This window comes from Ochotona princeps, chromosome 31, assembly GCF_030435755.1.
Source record: "Ochotona princeps isolate mOchPri1 chromosome 31, mOchPri1.hap1, whole genome shotgun sequence".
Lineage (NCBI taxonomy): Eukaryota > Metazoa > Chordata > Mammalia > Lagomorpha > Ochotonidae > Ochotona > Ochotona princeps.
The window spans coordinates 13195320-13213608 of NC_080862.1; the positions used below are offsets into that span (position 1 = coordinate 13195320).

At 47.3% G+C, this 18289-nt stretch overlaps 1 protein-coding gene across 1 annotated transcript in view; it reads left to right on the top strand.

The window, feature by feature from the left end:
• Positions 1-18289, top strand: part of PGM5 (phosphoglucomutase 5) — a 146436-nt gene that overhangs the window by 108036 nt on the left and 20111 nt on the right. The window contains exons 9-10 of the mRNA XM_004591835.4: positions 176-359; positions 10482-10616. Of these exons, the coding sequence (XP_004591892.2) occupies positions 176-359; positions 10482-10616 (319 nt within the window). The remainder of the gene's footprint in view (positions 1-175; positions 360-10481; positions 10617-18289) is intronic.

The following is an 18289-nucleotide window of genomic DNA, read 5'->3' on the forward strand; positions in this document are numbered from 1 at the left end:
TGTTTTGAGTTTTGTTTTCTTTATAGGTCATGTCTGGCCACCGTGTGGGCAGTGGGTTCCAAGGGTTGGGTACTTGTCTGTGTTGTCCTTCCATGAAAACAAAGCTTCAGGAGGTCCGAGTAGTGGCTATCTGATGAGGCTTTGATTCTTCACGTATTCTTTCCTTCCTCGCAAGGTTTGACTACGAGGGCCTGGAGCCCAAGACCACGTATTATATCATGAGGGACCTGGAGGCCCTGGTCACAGACAAGTCCTTCATCGGCCAGCAGTTCGCCGTGGGGAGCCAAATCTACAGTGTGGCAAAGACAGATAGCTTTGAATACGTGGACCCTGTGGACGGGACTGTTACAAGGAAACAGGTATGTGCGGAGTCACCCAAACTGGTTATCAGGCTGAAGTGGCGAGAGATCTGTTGGGATGATGTCTTCTGAGCTCTTCAATTTGCAGCCGATTGCTTGGTAGCCATGAAAAAGCCCTTGCTGAGGGGCACCTAGCCAGTTAGTGACAGAGGGTGGGCTGGTACATGCGCCCTCTCTAGCTCCTGTTCTTCCCATCTGGTAGGAAATGGGCCAGTGCCTCATAGATGTAGAGCCAGCACTTCCTTCTAAAATGTTTGAAGTTTAAGGTATTGTTATGTGGTCACCATTTCATATTGGTAATGCACTCAGAAGTTAATACCTAGGTGTGAAAGGCTCCTGTCCCTGGAATCCAGGGTTTTTTCAGATCTTTTTAAAAGATTTATTTATTTTACTTGAAGGAGTTAAAGAGAGAGAGAGAGAGAAAGAGAGAGAGAGATTCCCTTCCACGATTCACTCCCTACATGGCTGCACTGTCCAGAACTGGGCTGGCCTGAAGCTGGGAGTCAGGAGCTTGAATTTCCCACATGGTTTCAAGGTGCCAAGTCCTTGGGCCATCCTCTGCTGCCTTCTTAGGCCAATATCAGGGATTATCAGACCATGATTAGTGGGCATTCTGCCCTATGTGCGTTTTTCTTTAAAAGTAAATATGCTGGCATACTGCTATGGTTAACACAAAGTTAACTATATATATAGCTGGCTTCAGAATGCCAGCCAGCAATTGGCTGCTTTATTTTCAGCATTTTTGGCAAGTTTTTTTTTCACTGGTGAGAAAGACTTAGAAGCCATCCCTTGGAGATGACATCATGGCACAGGCACCTGAGTCGCCGCCTACAGAGCCAGCATCCCACATGGGCATCAGTTCGAGTCCTGGCTGCTCCATTTCTGATGCAGCTTGCTGCTATTACACCTGGGAAAACAATAGAGGATGGGCTCAGTTCTTGGGCCTGTCCACTCAACATGGGAGACCTAGGCAAGACTTGGGCTTGACCCTCTCTCTCTCTCTCTCTCTCTCTCTCTCTCTGTTTTCTATTGTCTTTGTAGCTCTGCATTTCAAATAAATAAGTTGCCTTAAAAAAAAAAAGCTATCCCTTGAAGGGATCATTCTACTGAGTATCAAATCCACTCAGGGCAGCTTGACTCTTTTTTTTAAAGATTTTATTTTTCTTGGAAAGACAGATATACAGAGAGGAGGAGAGACAGAGAGAAAGATCTTCCTTCCACTGATTCACTCCTCAGGTGGCCACAATGGCCAGAGCTGAGCCGATCTGAAGCCAGGAGCCAGGAGGTTCTTCAGGGTCTCTCACATGGGTGCAGGGTCCCAAGGCTTTGGGCTATTCTAGATTCATTTCGTAGGCCATACCACAGAGCTGAATGGGAAGTGGAACAGTGGGACGTGAACCGGCATCCATATGGGATCCTGGCCCATGCAAGGCAAGAACTTTAGCCACTAGGCTACTGCGTAGGGCCCACAACTTCACTTTTGAACTCATATTTTTTTTTCCTGTGTTACTCTGTTTTGTTTCTGTCTCAATGCACCCAGCATTTGAATAATTTTTCCTTAGATTTTCTTTAACCAGTCTCATTGAACAAAACCTGAATCTCAAGTTCTGACACCTATCCGATTTCCTCACTCCTCCTAACCCTGAATATTGGTTTCTATTTTTATTCTGGAATTTATTGATTTTTTTTTTCCTGTCCACACTCTTCCATCTGCTCTCCAACATGACTATAAATAGATAAATGCTATCAAGGCTTCCTCTTGGGAATTTTCCTCACAAAGGGAAGAATGACGATTTTTGTTCACTTTTCCAGATTTCAAGGTTGAGCTGACATACTTGTTGGCTGGTGGCCTTGAGTGTTCCTCAAGGTCTGGGTTTGGCTCCGTGGGGAAGAAAGAGGGGTCTGTGAGCAACTCACAGATGATTCTGTTGGGCACAGGGAGAATCCCATGGTAGGGATGCTGCGGACCTCAGAAGGGGTAACAACATTTAGTTCCAAGGATATTGACTTGTAGGCACCCTTGAAGTAACACTCTGAAAAATAATCATAAGAAAGATTTGAATTTAAAAGAACTAGTCTTTTTAAATAGTCATAAAGTACCTTAATGCGTTCACTCAATAGACATTTATTAATAGCAAATGCGTGATGCGGGGTTATTTTTCATGGCCCAGTTTCATATCTATGTATTTACATATATATGTATATATGTAAATTATACCTCTGTATTTACATATATGTGTATATGTAAATTATATCTCTGTATTTACATATATGTGTATATATGTATGTAGATATATATATTAGCTGAAGATGGAATTTATATACCGTACCATTCACACATTGAAAAGATCCACGTCACAAGTTTCTACTGTGTGTAAAGTTCTGCTGTTACCACATTTCATTCTAGAACATCTTCACTGCTTCCTCAAAGAACTCCTGCCTTTCCAACTGACATCTCCATTCCAATATTCCTCCAACCTCAGTCACAAGTATGTTTTCTGTCCTTGTGGATTTGCCAGTTCCGGACATTTTGTGTAAATGGTCCCTGTCATTTGTGGTTCTTTGTCCCCGCCCTCTTTGTCTTAGTATCCTCTCTTCAGGACTCACTCATGTTGCCCCGCTCATCCGTCCTTTATTCTCTTTATTGCTGCATAAGATTGCGTTGTGTGGATAGATCATATTTTGTTTGTTCATCAGTTGGTGGGATTTGGGATATTAGGATTATAGTGTCATCACACTTTCACGCGCCATCCTTCTTATGCATTTTTGCTTAGACTACTGTTGTTTCAAAATAATCTGCAGTATAGTGGATTATTTTAAAGTAACGACAGAAAGTCACTGATCTCCATAAGTGAAGAAGCACACCCTCTGTTAGCAAAGCCAAGAGCAACAATGCTGTAACATATCTCTGGTGCTGTTCAATATTGTGTTGCATTGGAATCAGACACGTACTGGCTTGAAGGCTGGCTTTGTCACTGCCTAGAGTGTTGACTTGGGGCATACTATTTAACCTCTCTGAATGTCAACACAGGAAAGCAGGAATGATAACAGTGCCTAGGGTAATGGAGAAGGTTTGAAGAAAAAGTCCCACGAAGGTCTAGGTAGGACCCACCATTGGCAATTGAGCCACCACCCATATGTCGAACTCCTGTGACAAAGACCATCACAATGGAAGTTGCATCCTCTGATACAACAGAAAATGTGACAGCCAAGATCCGGGAGAGAGAAGGCATTCCTCCTGATCACACTGGTTTTTGCTAGTTGGCAACCGGAAGACAAGTGGATTGATGGGACTATGACGTTTGAAAGGAGTCTACTTCATCTTGCTTTGACACTTCGTTGTGGTAAGAAAAGGAAGATGGAGCAGAAATAGCAGAGAGGGACAATTAAGCTGACGGTCCTGAAGTACTGGAAGGTGGATGAGAGTGGCAAGCGCCTTTCTGATGACCGTGGTGTTGAAAAGTTTATTGCTAGCCACCTGACACACATCACCGTGGCAAATGCTATCTGGACTTACTGCTTCAATAAACCAGAAAACAAGTAGTTAAAAAATATATGTATGAACTAACATTTTTTTTTTTAAATCCATGACTCAATTGGCATCCCATATGGGTGTCAGTTCCTGTACTGGCCGTTCCACTTCCCACCTGGCTCCCTGCTTGTGGCCTGGAAAAGCAATAAAGGATGACCCCCAAAATCTTCAGACCCTGCCCTTGAACGGGAGACCCGAAGGGGGCCTTCTGCCTCCTGCTTTGGGTCAGCTCAGCTCAGGCCACTGCAGCCATTTGAGGAATGAACCTGTGGATGGAAGATCTTTCTGTAAATCTGACTTTCTCATAAAAATAAGTCAATCTTTTAAAAAAAAGTCCTTGGTACAGTGACATCCACCTAAGGGTTAACTAAAGGCTGCTCAAGAAATATTGGTTCTGAGGCACAGAACGTTAACCTGCCACCTGTGATAGTCCCTAAGCTCCTGACAAGTACCTAAGCACCTGCCACTCACGTGGGCGGCATGGATGGAGTTCCTCGCTTTAGTCTGGCTAGCGGTGGTTGTTGCATCCATTTGGAGAGCGAACCAGTGTATAAAATCCCTCTCTCTCTCTCTCTCTCTCTCTGTCTCTCTCTCCATCCCTTTGTGACACTCTATATTTGCAACAAATAAATCTCTTCTAAAAATTTGTTGTTCCCCACTCCCCAGTATCCCTAACTTGATGAAGATACCATTGTTTGTTTTTTTCACACACAGTATTTACAATGTCCTATGGTTGAAAAGCATCCATTCACACGTTGTATTTATTCTGTCCTGAAATCCCTCCTTGTGACAGTTGAGGTTCAGATAAGATGCCAGAGTAGTGGGAGAGTTCCAGTTATCTGTTATTTGGGTTAAATCTCACTAAGGCGAAAGAAAAGTAGATAATATATGTGATTTCCAACAGCAGATTTGTTGGACACATATTTTACTCTTCCTGTTTGAAGTAGAGACTATTGCTAAGTACAACATTATGTTGCAAATCATCTAACTTTCCCGGCACCGCTCATAAGCAGGGTTCAAGTGTCCAAGTTGAAGCCAGAAAATTTGGGGGTTGCATTTCAATGCTACCACTTCTTGGCTCAGTTCACTTGGGCAAGTAGCTTAGCTCCGTTCGGCCTTCCTTTGCTTTTCTGTGAAAGTAAGACAATTGGTAGTGGGCTACTCCCTCCACAGCCGTTGGCAAACTTCAGTGAGGTACTATGTGCTGACCCCAGTACATGCCAAATGCAAGTGAATGACTCACTAAAATTGGGTATGTTAAAAAGAAAGACTTAGGCATCTAGTGGAGCCATGTAGAGAAGGAAAGCAGAGAAGAGGCACGCAAGTTTAAGCAGGTCCTGTGGAGATAAGAGACCTCTTTGGTTTCTAAGGGGATGCTTCCTGTACGTCTCTAGAGAACGCAGAACTGCTTCTTGAACCGAAGTGGACTAGCGCCTGTGCTGGGGATTGGCCAGCTCCTATGAGGACTGCTTAGTTGGTAAAAACATTAGGTGAGAATTACTCCTAAGAGTCAGGAAGCTGGGTAGAACTGTGTAGTCAATACACTGCACAAAGGTAGCTGGACTAATGAGGAAAAGGAAGAAGCCCCGGACAGCCAGTAAGAAAGATGTTTCTATAATTTGCCCATCTGATGGGGGGTGAGTTTTCCCAAGTGAGAAAAGAACACCAAAAATGAACTGCCTTCCTCAGGAGCTTTTGAACTGTGCTGATGGCTGACTCTGATTTTAAGAACAGATGGCTCAGTCTATGTAATATTTTGTGTGTGTGTGCAGAGGTACGTCTGCTCAGTCTAAGCTGCTGCTTTATGGGCTGCATGCTCTCAGCAAAATATGGTTCAGATGTTGTGCAGCAATATTTTCACCTTGAAGCTTTCCAGATAAATCAACAGGGTCTCCTATGGGGAGGGGGGTGGGTCAGATCCAAGCTAGGCTGACAGTCTCTCTTTGCCAAGGCTGTGGCGTTTCCAGGTTCACATGCTTGGTGTGGCCAACTGACCGTGCACGGTTGGTTGTACCAGATTTCAGGGCCATGTGGTGATTTGTCCTGGAACTCATCTTGAGTCTCTGTTTGACTAGCTTGGATGCTGCCAAATGGGCGTGGGTAATGTACAGCTCCTCCTTCGCCCGCCTGGCTGCAACATGTTGTATGGTGTCCAAACCAACATCTGGCGATTCTGTGTGTCTTTAGCAACTTGCAGGTTTCCCTGCGTTGATTTACACAAAGGATTTCCCAAAAAAAAGCCCAAACAATGAAGTTCCCAACATTCACTTATCAAACATTTATTAGCTACATACTCTACATACAGCCCTGAGCCAGCTTTCAGAACGTTATATAATGTACAAGATACCGTTCAAACATTTCACATGAGAATCATTGGTCGTATCAGCATCAGCAGGCTTGTATGGTTCGACCTCAGGATGTAGTGTGCAGGCAGAAGACCTATAATCATGTCGCAGCTCTTCCACCATACAAAAGAGCATCACACTGAGCAAGTTTTGCAATTCCTCTTTCGTTTCAGTAAAAGGAGGGGATGACCTTGGTGTCGCTAAGGTTCTTCTTTGAGGACGTTAAGGGTCCGAACTGACCAGTTATGCAGGAACATTTTATTGCCAAGGAAGTCAGTTCAGTAAGAGGTGTGAAGAAGATGAATGGTGAGGGAGCCGTAAATCCAGCAGTGACCCAGGGTGCATAGCAAAGCTCTTAAAATTAACCTTGATTTGGATTCATTTAAAATAAAGAAGTACATACTTTTGTCTCAACAGCAATCAGCACTAAGGTTTTATGAAGTCACCACTCCCCAAATTTAAAAATCATTTGCAATTTGGAAACTTAAGGCCTAGCATTAGTTTCATAAAAAAAGTTTAGCCTAAGAATAATACCACTCGGGCCTGCCAGCCATGGCCTAGCGGCTAAAGTCCTCACCTTGAATGCGCCAGGATCCCATATGGGCACTGGTTCTAATCCCGGCAGCTCCACTTCCCATCCAGCTCCCTGCTTGTGGCCTGGGAAAGCATCAGAGGACGTCCCAAAGCCTTTGGACCCTGCACCTGTGTAGGAGACCTGGAAGAGGTTCCTGGTTCCCAGCTTCGGATCGGCACAGCACTGGCCGTTGCGGTCACTTGGGGAGTGAATCATTGGACGGAAGATCTTCCTCTCTGTCTCTCCTCCTCTCTGTATATCTGATTTTGTAATGAAAATTAAAAAAAAAAAAAAGAATAATACCACTTATATAGTCATTGATAAATGCACAGAGCACTTTTCACTTACCTGTCCCGATCATAGCCCAAGCAGGAATCCTTGCCTGGGTTTATTGAGCTGCCTTTCTAATATCTTTCCGAAGGGACTTTATAGGGACATTGAGTGAAAGAGAGGCCGTATCTGTGGAGACATAGAAATGAGTGATCATTGGAGGAAAAGAGGGTCTCTGTGTGCTAATAACAGCCTGTGAACCAAGGGACGTGAGACCCTTAAATAATCGCTCCTCTTTGGGGCTAAGCTAAGGTGAGCAAAACGCCCACTCTCATCTTTGAGGCACAAGCAGTAGGTATGCCAGAGGAAAAAGACTCTGGGTTAGAGGTGAAGAGCCCCGTCTTTCCTACATAATTGAGACTGTCTTCGGGCAGGGAAGGACCTCTTTGCTCCCTTTTTAGCCTTGTGTGGCTACTGTAGTTGTTGTGGCTATGGAGAGATCATGAGTTGCTTCCAGGTTGCTCTGCAAATGCCTTAAAAGAACGTTCCAGAAACAGTTAGATGGCTCATGAGGGGGTATCTGTGCATTTTCTTTCTGGTCTTAGGACTGAAGGGTTGCTCCGACAAGCAGAGCCAGTAACGTGGACAGGGAGAGGGTCTGGGGATGAAGCACCCACAGGAGACCAGTGATGGTGGAAGTCTCTGCAAAGTCTCCGTGTCCTCATTTAGCAGCATATTGGTTACAGAGGAGTCCAATTAGTCTAGGTGGTTTTAGCCACAAGCCCAGTTCCTGTTCCTGCCCAGGCTAACGAGCACTAATCAACTCCTTAGCCCACAACAAAGGGTAAATGCCCTGTGTTGTGGATATCATAGTGGTTTACAACAAGGACTTAGTAAACATTCCCCCCCCCCCCCAGGTCTATAAACAAAACATTTCAGGTACTTAACTAGAGAACAGTTAAAACCTGGGCAAATCTTGGTGGGCAAGTTGCAACTGATAAAAGGGGATGAAGAGGCATGCAGGAAAGAACATGGCTTGTGGTAGGGGTGGAGGTTCATTAAGTTCATGCGGGAAATGTATGCATCAAGACAGCACAGTACAGTTTGCATCTCAGAGCAGCCCTCAGAAGAACTGGAGCTGGGATTGTTGTCACAGTTCTGTCCCGGGGGGAGGGTTTTGAGGAGAGAATTATCATCTGCAAAAGAGCAAGAGAAGATATTGCATTATTTCTAATATGTTTCATGTACTTGATTCCTTTACTATTTTTTCAAGTCAGAAATCTATTTGGGGCCCAGCGCGATAGCCTAGCGGTTAAAGTCCATGCCTTGAAAGCACCGGGATCCCATACGGGCACTGGTTCTAATCCCGGCAGCTCCACTTCCCATCCAGCTCCCTGCTTGTGGCCTGGGAAAGCAGTCGAGGGTGGCCCGAAGTTTTGAGACCCTGTACCCATGTGAGAGACCCTGAAGAACCTCCTGGCTCCTGGCTTCGGATTGGCTCAGCTCCAGCCGTTGCGGCCGCTTGGGGAGTGAACCATCGGACGGAAGATCTTCCTCTCTCTCTCCTCTCTGTATATCCGCCTTTCCAATAAAAAAAAAAATCTTTTAAAAAATCATCTATTTGAAGCTACCTGGTGTCGATCCTAACTGGTCTTCTATGAGTGTAGCGTGGAGGAAAGATGCTACTGCTACTCTTAGGGAAAACAAAAGGGTGATATTATTGTAAAAGGCTTAGTTAAGAGCAGATAAAAGAAGTTGATGATTTATGATGAGCTGAATTGTTCAATACTTCCCACTGGCAGGAAACCACTCTGGAAGGTTAATTGTGGAAGGGTAGCTTCCTTAAAGAGCTGAGCAGGAGTGGGCATTTGGTGGGACAGTTGGGATGCCGGCAGGGGCTCAAGTGTTAGCTTCTTAGTCAATTTCAGTTCCCTGCTAATGTGCATGCTGGGAGTAGCTGTGATGGCTGGGGTAGCTGAGTGCCTGCCTGCCATTGGGAGACTCTGATGAGGTTCCTGTCTCCTGCTTTGGCCTGGCCCAGCCCTGGCTGTTGTATTCAGGGAATGAAACAGCAGGTGCAACTTCTTGCTGTCTCTGCTTTTCCAATAAAAACCCTTTTTTAAAGATTTATTTATTTTTATTGGAAAGGCAGATTTACAGAGAGGAAGAGAGAGAGAAAAATCTTCCGTCTGCTAATTCACTCCCCAAGTTGCCACACTGTTCTAATGGATTTATCTGTGCCCTTGGGAATCTCCTAACTAATCACCTGTCTAGCACCATTGGGTAATTAATAAAATAGTTTCTCCTCCTTGTGATAAACTATTTTAGACTCATGGAGGGCAAATTCTGTGTCTCTGCTTTCATGTTCCCAGAACTTTGCCCAGTTAGCTAATCCTTGAATACCTAAGCATTCTAGGATGTTTGCTCGATGAATGTATCATAGGTATTTTTCTTTTTATTTTACACTCTTTTTATTCTGCCCATTCATGATCCAGAGAAGGAAAATGGGGGCGGGGGCTTTACCACAAGGCCCCCCAGACCCCAGGACATAGGTTAGTCCACCTCGTCTGAGCCATTTATTATTAACATACACTATTTGAAGCCAGGGAAGTTTCAAGCATGAAATTTGCCACCCGAGGCTTCTACTTTTTCAGAAGTTAACAAGTCACCAGACATTGTATCTTTTCCTCTTTTCTGCCTGGTCCCTACCCACATGTTTATTGACGGCGGCTACTGTATCCTCGCTTTGTCTTTGGAGAGCAAATTACCTTCAGCAGAACTGATGGTATTACCGTCTGGTCCTTATTGTAAAATATCCCTGCCACGAATGAAAACAAAGAGTGAGTGGAGGTGCCCACTGCCAAGAAGAAATTAATTGTGGCTGGCACGTGTGGGTAGAGCCACAGCTCTGCAGATCTTCCCCATCAGAGGGAAGAGAAGCTGAGGGTGTACTGAGGAAAGAGACAAAGGCAGATACAACAGGTGCAGGTCATTTGTCTTACTGTCATAGATCAATTACCTGCCCCCCCCCTTACACTGAGTAGATTTATAAGAGGCAAACTTTGGCTCCAGAGCCATTTATAAGGTCATTATATCTTTGTTACCTCCACTCCTTCTTGATGTCTTACTTCCCCAGAACACACACACACAAATATTCAAGCATCTGTTCATAGTTTTACTCCACAAAGCAGTGATAGAAATAGAATTGCAGAGACAAATGGATCACCTGAAACAATTTGCCAGACTGTCTATCCTGTGTGAGTGCCTGGTGCCCGTTATGAATTGCCATGATCCTAAGGGTGGTTTGAGATCACAGACGCCCGACTTCTTTAAAGGGTATTAATTCCGCTGACCTGTTAACTCAGATGTTCACTGATCCATTCTGATGCTCTTGGTCTCAGGGCCTGAGGATCATTTTCTCGGATGCGTCACGGCTCATCTTCCGGCTCAGTTCCTCCAGTGGTGTGCGGGCCACCATCAGGCTGTACGCAGAGAGCTACGAGAGGGATCCCAGCGGCCATGACCAGGAGCCACAGGTACAGAGGCAGAGCTGTGCTCTCAATGTTTGTGTCTCTTTGCCCCTGGCCAACCAGGAGAGCTCCTGTGGAACTTCAGTGCGAGTCATTTTACCTCCTGAAATGGTAGAGTGATTGTTTCAGCTCAAAGAAAAGCATAGTGTGACACTAAGCATGTTTAATTCATTCATTTCTGTGTTTACGATATAAAAATTGCTGTAGGGGGCAGAGGATGGTGTGCCAGCAGACAGGGCCTGAGGATCCATGTGCAAGTGTGTATGGGCCCTGGGTAGGCAGGCAGGGCCCCAGGCTGGCATGGCACACCTCCGAAGGACCAGGCTTAGGGATCTGTGTACTCCTGGGCATGAGGGGGTGCTACGGATTGCTCAGAGAAGCAGGGCTGCTGAGGGAGTACCTTCTCAGAGATGTCCACAAGCCAGGCTACTGCACTTGTAGGTAAATAAAGGGGCCGAGCCCAGGTGGTTTAGAGGGGGGGAGACCGGAGGACCTTTCTGGACCAAACCAATACACCTGCCCACGTGGGAGATCTGAGCTGGGCTTGTTGGTATCAACCACCACCTGATGGTGCATTTGAAAGTCATGGATGGGGACCCTGCCTGGCAGGGCTCTGCTGTAGTACCCACCAGTGAGTGTAGGGGCATGGTGCGGACCATTTTAGGCTGGCCATGACACTAACCAGCATGCAAAAGAACTGGATCTGGGAGATTATGTTGGGGATTGTGGACTCAACCCTGTGGAACTGCCATACCAGCTGGTTTGCTTGAGAGCTGGCGCTGGTGACCGGCTGAGCTAGGCATGACTATCCACATCACAGACACTCCCAGGTACTGAAATTAGGAACAGGCTGGGCTGGTCCAGGCTGTAGCATCCGCAGGTGCACCCAGTATGTTAGTGTTGGGTAGAAAGTGCTCCAACATTCACCAACACACACAAAGGCTAAGCCCTGTGGGGGAGACTGTGCCAGGAGGGCCTAACATCTGCTGGACAATGTGGGATCTGTGTCTGGAAGTGGGTCGAGTGGGGGAACTTGTAGAACTTCCCTGGTGGGCCATCGCTCCCACTGGTGAATACGTGAGTCAGGCCAGGCAGGGCTGTTTCACATGTTGACATGTGTGAGTTGGCTCTGGGGAGTGTGGACCTGGCAGGGCTGGGCCAAACTGCATGTACAGGAGCCGGGATAGGGTGCAGGCCATGCTGTGCTAGGCAAGGCTAACACACCCACTTGTTTGCATGAAAGCCAGGGATGAGGGTAGGCTAGGCAAAGATAGATTGCAGCATCCACCAGTGAGACCTGGGACTGGGGCTAGGCCAGGCCATGCCAGGCTTCAGCGTTTGATGGCAAAAGCCAAGTGAGTGATGTGTTATGCTGGGCTGGGTCAGAGCAACCACTGGCATGCACAAGATTTGTGGCTGGGAGCAGGTCTGATCAGGGAGCTAAAGGCATTCCCCAGGTGGACTGAAGTTCCTGTTGGTGAGCATGAGAGCTAGTATGGGGATCTGGACATGGCTGTAGCATCCCTCGGCGTGGGTGTGGACTGGGCCTGGGGAATGCGAGATTGGGCTATACTCCAACACCCACTGGTGCTCACATGAGCCAGTGTGTGTATAGGACAGGCTGGGCTATGTCTTGGCACCTGCCGAGCCATGTGGAAGCTGAGTCTGGGAGTGGGCTAGGTGTGGCTGGGCCTATAGTACCCAATAGTTACAGATGGAATGGGTATGGGCTGGTTGGACAACGCCACTGCACCTGCCAGGACAATAGGTGGGTCAAGTAAGGCTGGGCCAAGAATCCACTGGTATGCGTGAGATGTGTGACTAGGATGTGACCTGATAGAGGAGCTTGGGAAATTCCTTCGTCAAGATGGGAGGCTGGGAGCAGCCAAAACTAAGCCAGGTTATAGTAACCACTGGCACACATATGGTCAGGCCTTAGGGTGGGCCAGGTTGAGCCAGTTCACAACACCCACTGGTAGATGTGATAACTAGGACAGGATACAGCAGATCATATTGGGCTGCAACACCAGCCAGTTCACATTAGGGCCAAGAGTGACAACAATCCAGGCTGGGCTAGCCTGCGGCCTTTTCCAGTGTGAACTAGAACTGGGGGCAAGCTGCGTAGAGCCAGACTACGGCACCCACCAGTGAATGCTAAGGTCAGACGGGCCATGCAAGACTGAGCTATAGCACCCACCAACACAAGGAAGATCACGAGGAGTTGGTGGGGAGGAGCAAGCCTGATGAGGGGGCAGTGAGGACTCCTCTGCTGGGCCATTGATCCTGTTGATGAGCATGAGAGCTAGGACTGGGGACAGACCAGGCTGGATAGGGCTACAACAGCCATTGGCCTGCATTTGGGATGGGTTAGGGGGAATCCAGGCTAGGCTAATCAAGCCTTCCACTGGTGCATGCTTGATCCAGAGTAAATGTGGGCATATTGGGCTCTGCTGCAACGTTGGCTAGCAGTGCTGGGACTTTGGGCAAGTCCTGTTAAACAGGACTGCAGAACCACCTGGAAAATGCAAAATCCAGGGCTGGGAGTGGGCCTAGTAGGGCAATTTTGGGCACCTCTCTGATGGACTGCAGCTTCCACTGGTGCACATGAGAACCAGGCCTGGAGTGGGCCTGGCTGGACAAGCAGTGGCACACGTTGGTATGAGTGTGGGCTGGATAGTGGAGTGAGTTGGGCTGAGTGAGGCTCCAACACCCGTAGCCATGTACAAGAGCATAATGGGGTGCAGGATAGACTGAATGATTCTGCTACACATTTGAGCATGTACAGGAACCGGGGTGGGATTGGACCTGGTGGGAGTTACTGGGGGGTCGCTCTGACTAGGCTGCAGTTCCAGCTGGAGTATGTGAAGGCTGAATGTGTGGTGGGCAAGCTGGGCTGGACTGTAGCATCCATTGGTTTGCATATGAGATGGGGCTGGGGACAGAATTGACCAGACAACTGCAACGACCCATGTGTGTGTAAGCTAATGTGGATGACGGACTGAGCTGGACCCCACACTGGCTGGCACACACAGGAGTCAGGTCTGGGGTCACCTCTGCAAGGTTTCTTTGTGGACCCTTCCCCTCAACTGGAACACTGGATTCAACTCCAACCACAGAGAAAAATCACAGGCTCTGTGGTCTGACCACGGAGTGCATGTATAAGAACCGGGTCTCCTTGGTTGCCAAATCTTGTGCAGTGGACGGATGGCATGCCCACGTGTACATGCAGGACATGACAAGCAGTTCATTGAGGCCTGAAGAGGATGTCTAGTACCACGGAGGACAGAACAAATTGGACAGCTGTCCGGATCAAGCTTTGTCAGTATCTGGGCAAACGGAGACTCTAAGGTGGACCACGTCAGGCAATGGACCTTGGAAGGATTTCCTCATCCTTGGAGCAGTGAAATCCACAGCATCTCAGAACTATCAAAACCACTTAAGCAGTACCTTGGGAACATACTCCACATTGGAGACCCTGGGCTGACATGGGGCGGCCGTCCGCTATTCCTGGGTAGTGATGTCATTGCGTGCTGGGAGCGGCCCTCTCCCCTTCTCAGCCCACTTTGTCCAGATATAAGAAGAAAAGAGAGATTGGAGGCAGTTGCTTCTCCCATTCCTCGGCCATCCCCTCCCTAATCAGTAGTCCACACGGGCGTGCAGCCTTTTCAACTAGGTAAACATCATCAAAATACAACGAAGCTATTATTAAAAGATGAAAAAGTCAATAGGTGGGTCTTTTACAAAACAGGGGTTAAAACAAAAAAAAAACCAGATTGACTTTTTTGCAGTTCTGTTGGAGGGTGATCCTCAGAAATCGTAACCCTTCAGAGCTTTGACTAGTTGCATGTGAGTTTGGAATCACCAGGAGTTTGGAAAATGTTAGTTTGGAACGTGACCTTGAAGTACCAAGTGCAATCCTGGGCTTCCTCCCTGATAACTGCTGTAGCAGCTTCCCCACCCCCACAGTCGGGAAGCCACCCTCACTGTTCCCCAGCCACAGACCTGATTCAAGCAAAACCATCCATGCTGGGGCAGTAGAAGCCTGAGGGTGGTTGTCAGGGTTACCAGTAGTGTGAGGGGACAGGGCATGTGGCCAGCATCCAGCCCTCGGCCCCTCCAGGCCCACAGACTTTACCTTGCAGGGGCTGGGTCAATGCTGGGCCAACATAATTGGACAGTGAGTACGTTTTGCCCAAGATAGTACCAAATCGTGCCGGACTTGGAAGCTCACCCTGTCTTTCCAAATAAAATTCGTGTATGTCTCACACTGAAAGGGCAGATGAAGTCAGAGCCTCGAAGTCCAGAGCTGTGGACAAAGTGAAGAATGACGTTCCTGGCCTCTCCAGCTCTGACTCACTTTGACACCAAGCTATTTTTCTTCCACATTTTTCCCCCTATTTGCACAGGGTGAGTGGTGAACGATGCTCGCCTATTTTTCTTTACCTTTTATCCTGAACTACATCCGCGCCATTAGAACTGGGGTATATATATGGGCCTCTCCACGAAAGCATAGTCCTATTTTTTGCAACATTTTGGCAGTGTTTTTTCCCCCAAGGCTTCCTTTAAAGCGGTAGTAGGTTGTGTGGCTAAAGAAAGCATCATCAACGCTTGTTGGTTTAGAGTTTACCAGCTTGAATGGTTGGGGGCTGTCATTGTCGATACTGTGGTAGATCACTAATGGCTCATTTTCCTTCCTTTGCTTATTGTTGAGACCCTACCAGGGGAACTTCACAGCATATCACTAGACTAAAAAGAGCTTTTATTACAACAGGAGCTCTTTATTAAAATACTGTATATTGTTTACGCACCGACTTAAGCCCTATTGTGTAACACATTTAAGTGAGGTGTAGCACATTTAGGTGAGTAAGATTTTTTTTTTTTAAAGATTTTATTATTATTAGAAAGCCAGATATACAGAGAGGAGGAGAGACAGAGAGGAAGATCTTCCGTCCGATGATTCACTCCCCAAGTGAGCCGCAACGGGCCGGTACGCGCCAATCCGATGCCGGGACCAGGAACCTCTTCCGGGTCTCCCACGTGGGTGCAGGGTCCCAAGGCTTTGGGTCGTCCTCGACTGCTTTCCCAGGCCACAAGCAGGGAGCTGGATGGGCAGCAGGGCTGCCGGGATTAGAACCGGTGCCCATATGGGATCCTGGGGCTTTCAAGGCGAGGACTTTAGCCGCTAGGCCACGCCGCCGGGCCCTGGGTGAGTAAGATTTTAAGAGAAGTCTAAACCCTTAAGGAAAGAGAAGATCACTTCAGCAGGCCTAGCTGTTGCAATAATCGCTCGGTTCTACCCAGGTCCTGGCACTGCCCTCTAAGACCACCTGCTTCTGCTTTTGCTGAGGTTCAGAAGGAAAAGCCTTGGTGAACTGTTAACAATGATCAAAAATAGACACGTGCAAGCTGCCAGCGCTGTCACTAATTTAGAGAGCCTGACAGGGAAATATTGGCCCCTGCTGCTTTTTCCACTGCAGAGAGAACTTCTTCCATCTTTTCAGCTTGTTCTTATGTACAACGCTGTACAGACACCTGTAATTCTCTGATGTGAAGACATCTCACGGAGAGATCATCTAGTTCCAATTCAACAGGTAGACTTGTTTTGTTTTTTTTTTTTTAAGATTTATTTATTTTTATTGAAAAGGCAGAATTGCAGAGAGAAGAAAAAAACAGAAAGATCTTTTGTCCATCGGTTCACTCCCTGATGAGCCGCAATAGCTGGAGCTGAGCTGATCTGAAGCTAAGAGCCAGGAGCTTCTTCTCAGTCTCCCATGTGGATGCAGGGTCCCAAGGCTTTGGGCCATCCTCGACTGCTTTCCCAGGCCACAAGCAGGGAGCAGGGAGCTGGATGGGAAGTGGAGCAGCTGGGACTCAAACCAGCACTCAGAAAGGATCTCAGCGGATGTAAGGTGAGGATTTTAGCTACTGAGTCATCGCACCAGGCCAACAGGTCATTTTTAATGATTTGAGTGCCCTAACTCAGTAGCCCTCTATATTCAAGGGATTTTTGCAAGAAGACAGACTTCCCTCCAATTGTGTGATCAGTGTCTGGCTACATCACTTTGCACATGAATCAGGTTTTTTTTCCAGCTATTTTAAACACAGATGAATAGAGCTGGTTTTAAAGTTATTATGATTGTTTTGTGGCAGTATTCACAGCTACCCTTGTGATGCAACGAGAAAAATTGTATTGAAAACATGAATGTCTGCTCCTCTGCACAGATTTTTCCACTTGTATCCTTTTGCGTGATTGTGCTGTTTGCTTTAAATTGATGTTGAATCATTTCTTATCCACATCAAATGTATTTTTTTTTAAAAAGTTCTATTGTATTTGTGAATTGGTGGCAGGGGCGGAAGGGCATGGGAGGGCCCTGAGATGATAAGGTGGTATTAGTCCTAGGTCATCAGGAAGCAGAGTGTCCAAAGGCCTATTGCTTAGAAGATTACATCGTTTTGAAACACAAGATTACTTTAGCTGGCAACCTGGAGGATTTCAACGAGCCTTCAACCCAGTTCAAAATCCTTTGGAAACAGGAATGAGCCAGAAGGGTTTCAGTTCACAGGCAAGGAGAAATAGCGGTGACCGGTTCCATCCCGTTTCCAGCCCATTTTACACTGGGGCTGCTAACTATTCATTCTCCTTCCTTTTGTATTTTGGAGCCATGGGTGGAGTGGTAATGGACAATAGACGAACCCAAGAGGAAAAGGAAGGAGATGTTTTGGTTAAGGGAGTTGGGAATCACAGACATTCTGATTGTGGCTAATCAGCCTTTGGCCTCACGGCCAAAGGAGAGTGTGGCCACACCCCTTCCTCTACAGTCCTTGGGGGATCCTGGCTTTCTCTGGTCTTTCATACAACCGGAGAAGCTTTGAATTTTTTTATTGGAAAGGCAGATATACAGAGAGGAGAGACAGAGGGGAACATCTTCCGTCCAATGGTTCACTCCCCAGGCGGCCGCACCGGCTGGAGCTGAGCCAATCCGAAGCCAGGAGACTCCTCCAGGTCTCCCACGTGGGTGCAGGGTCCCAAGGCTTTGGGCCGTCCTCGACTGCTTTCCCAGGCCACAGGCAAGGAGCTGGATAGGAAGCAGGACCACCAGCACACAAACTGGTGCCCGTATGGGATCCCAGCACATGCAAGGTGAAGCCTCTAGCTACTAGGCTACCGCGCTGGGCTCAACACAGTATCTCTTGTTTTGCTTGTTCTGTTTGACTTTTCTTATGGCTCACATAAATAGTTTTTAAGATGTTTATGCATTTGAAAGGCACAGAGAGAAAGAGGGAGAGAGAGATGAAGATAAATAGAGACAGAGAGAAACTGAGAGAGCTCTTCTATTTAGTGATTTACTCCATAATCCAGGCTAAAGCCAGGAGGAGCCTGTACTGCATTCGTGTCTCCCATGTGAGGGTGGGACCCTCACATGTCCTTAGACCATCTTCTGCTGCGTTCTCAGTCACGTTGGTGGGGCACAGAATCAATACTGAAGCGGTGGGGGCGGCACTATGGCCTAGTATGCTAAACTTCTGCCTGCAGCGCCAGCATCCCGTATGGGCAACAGTTCACGTCCCAGCTTCTCCACCTCCAGTCCAACTCCCCGCTTATGGCTTAGGAAAGCAGTGGAAATCGGCCTAAGTCCTTGGACCCCTGCACCCACGTGGGCAACCCGGAAGAAGCTACT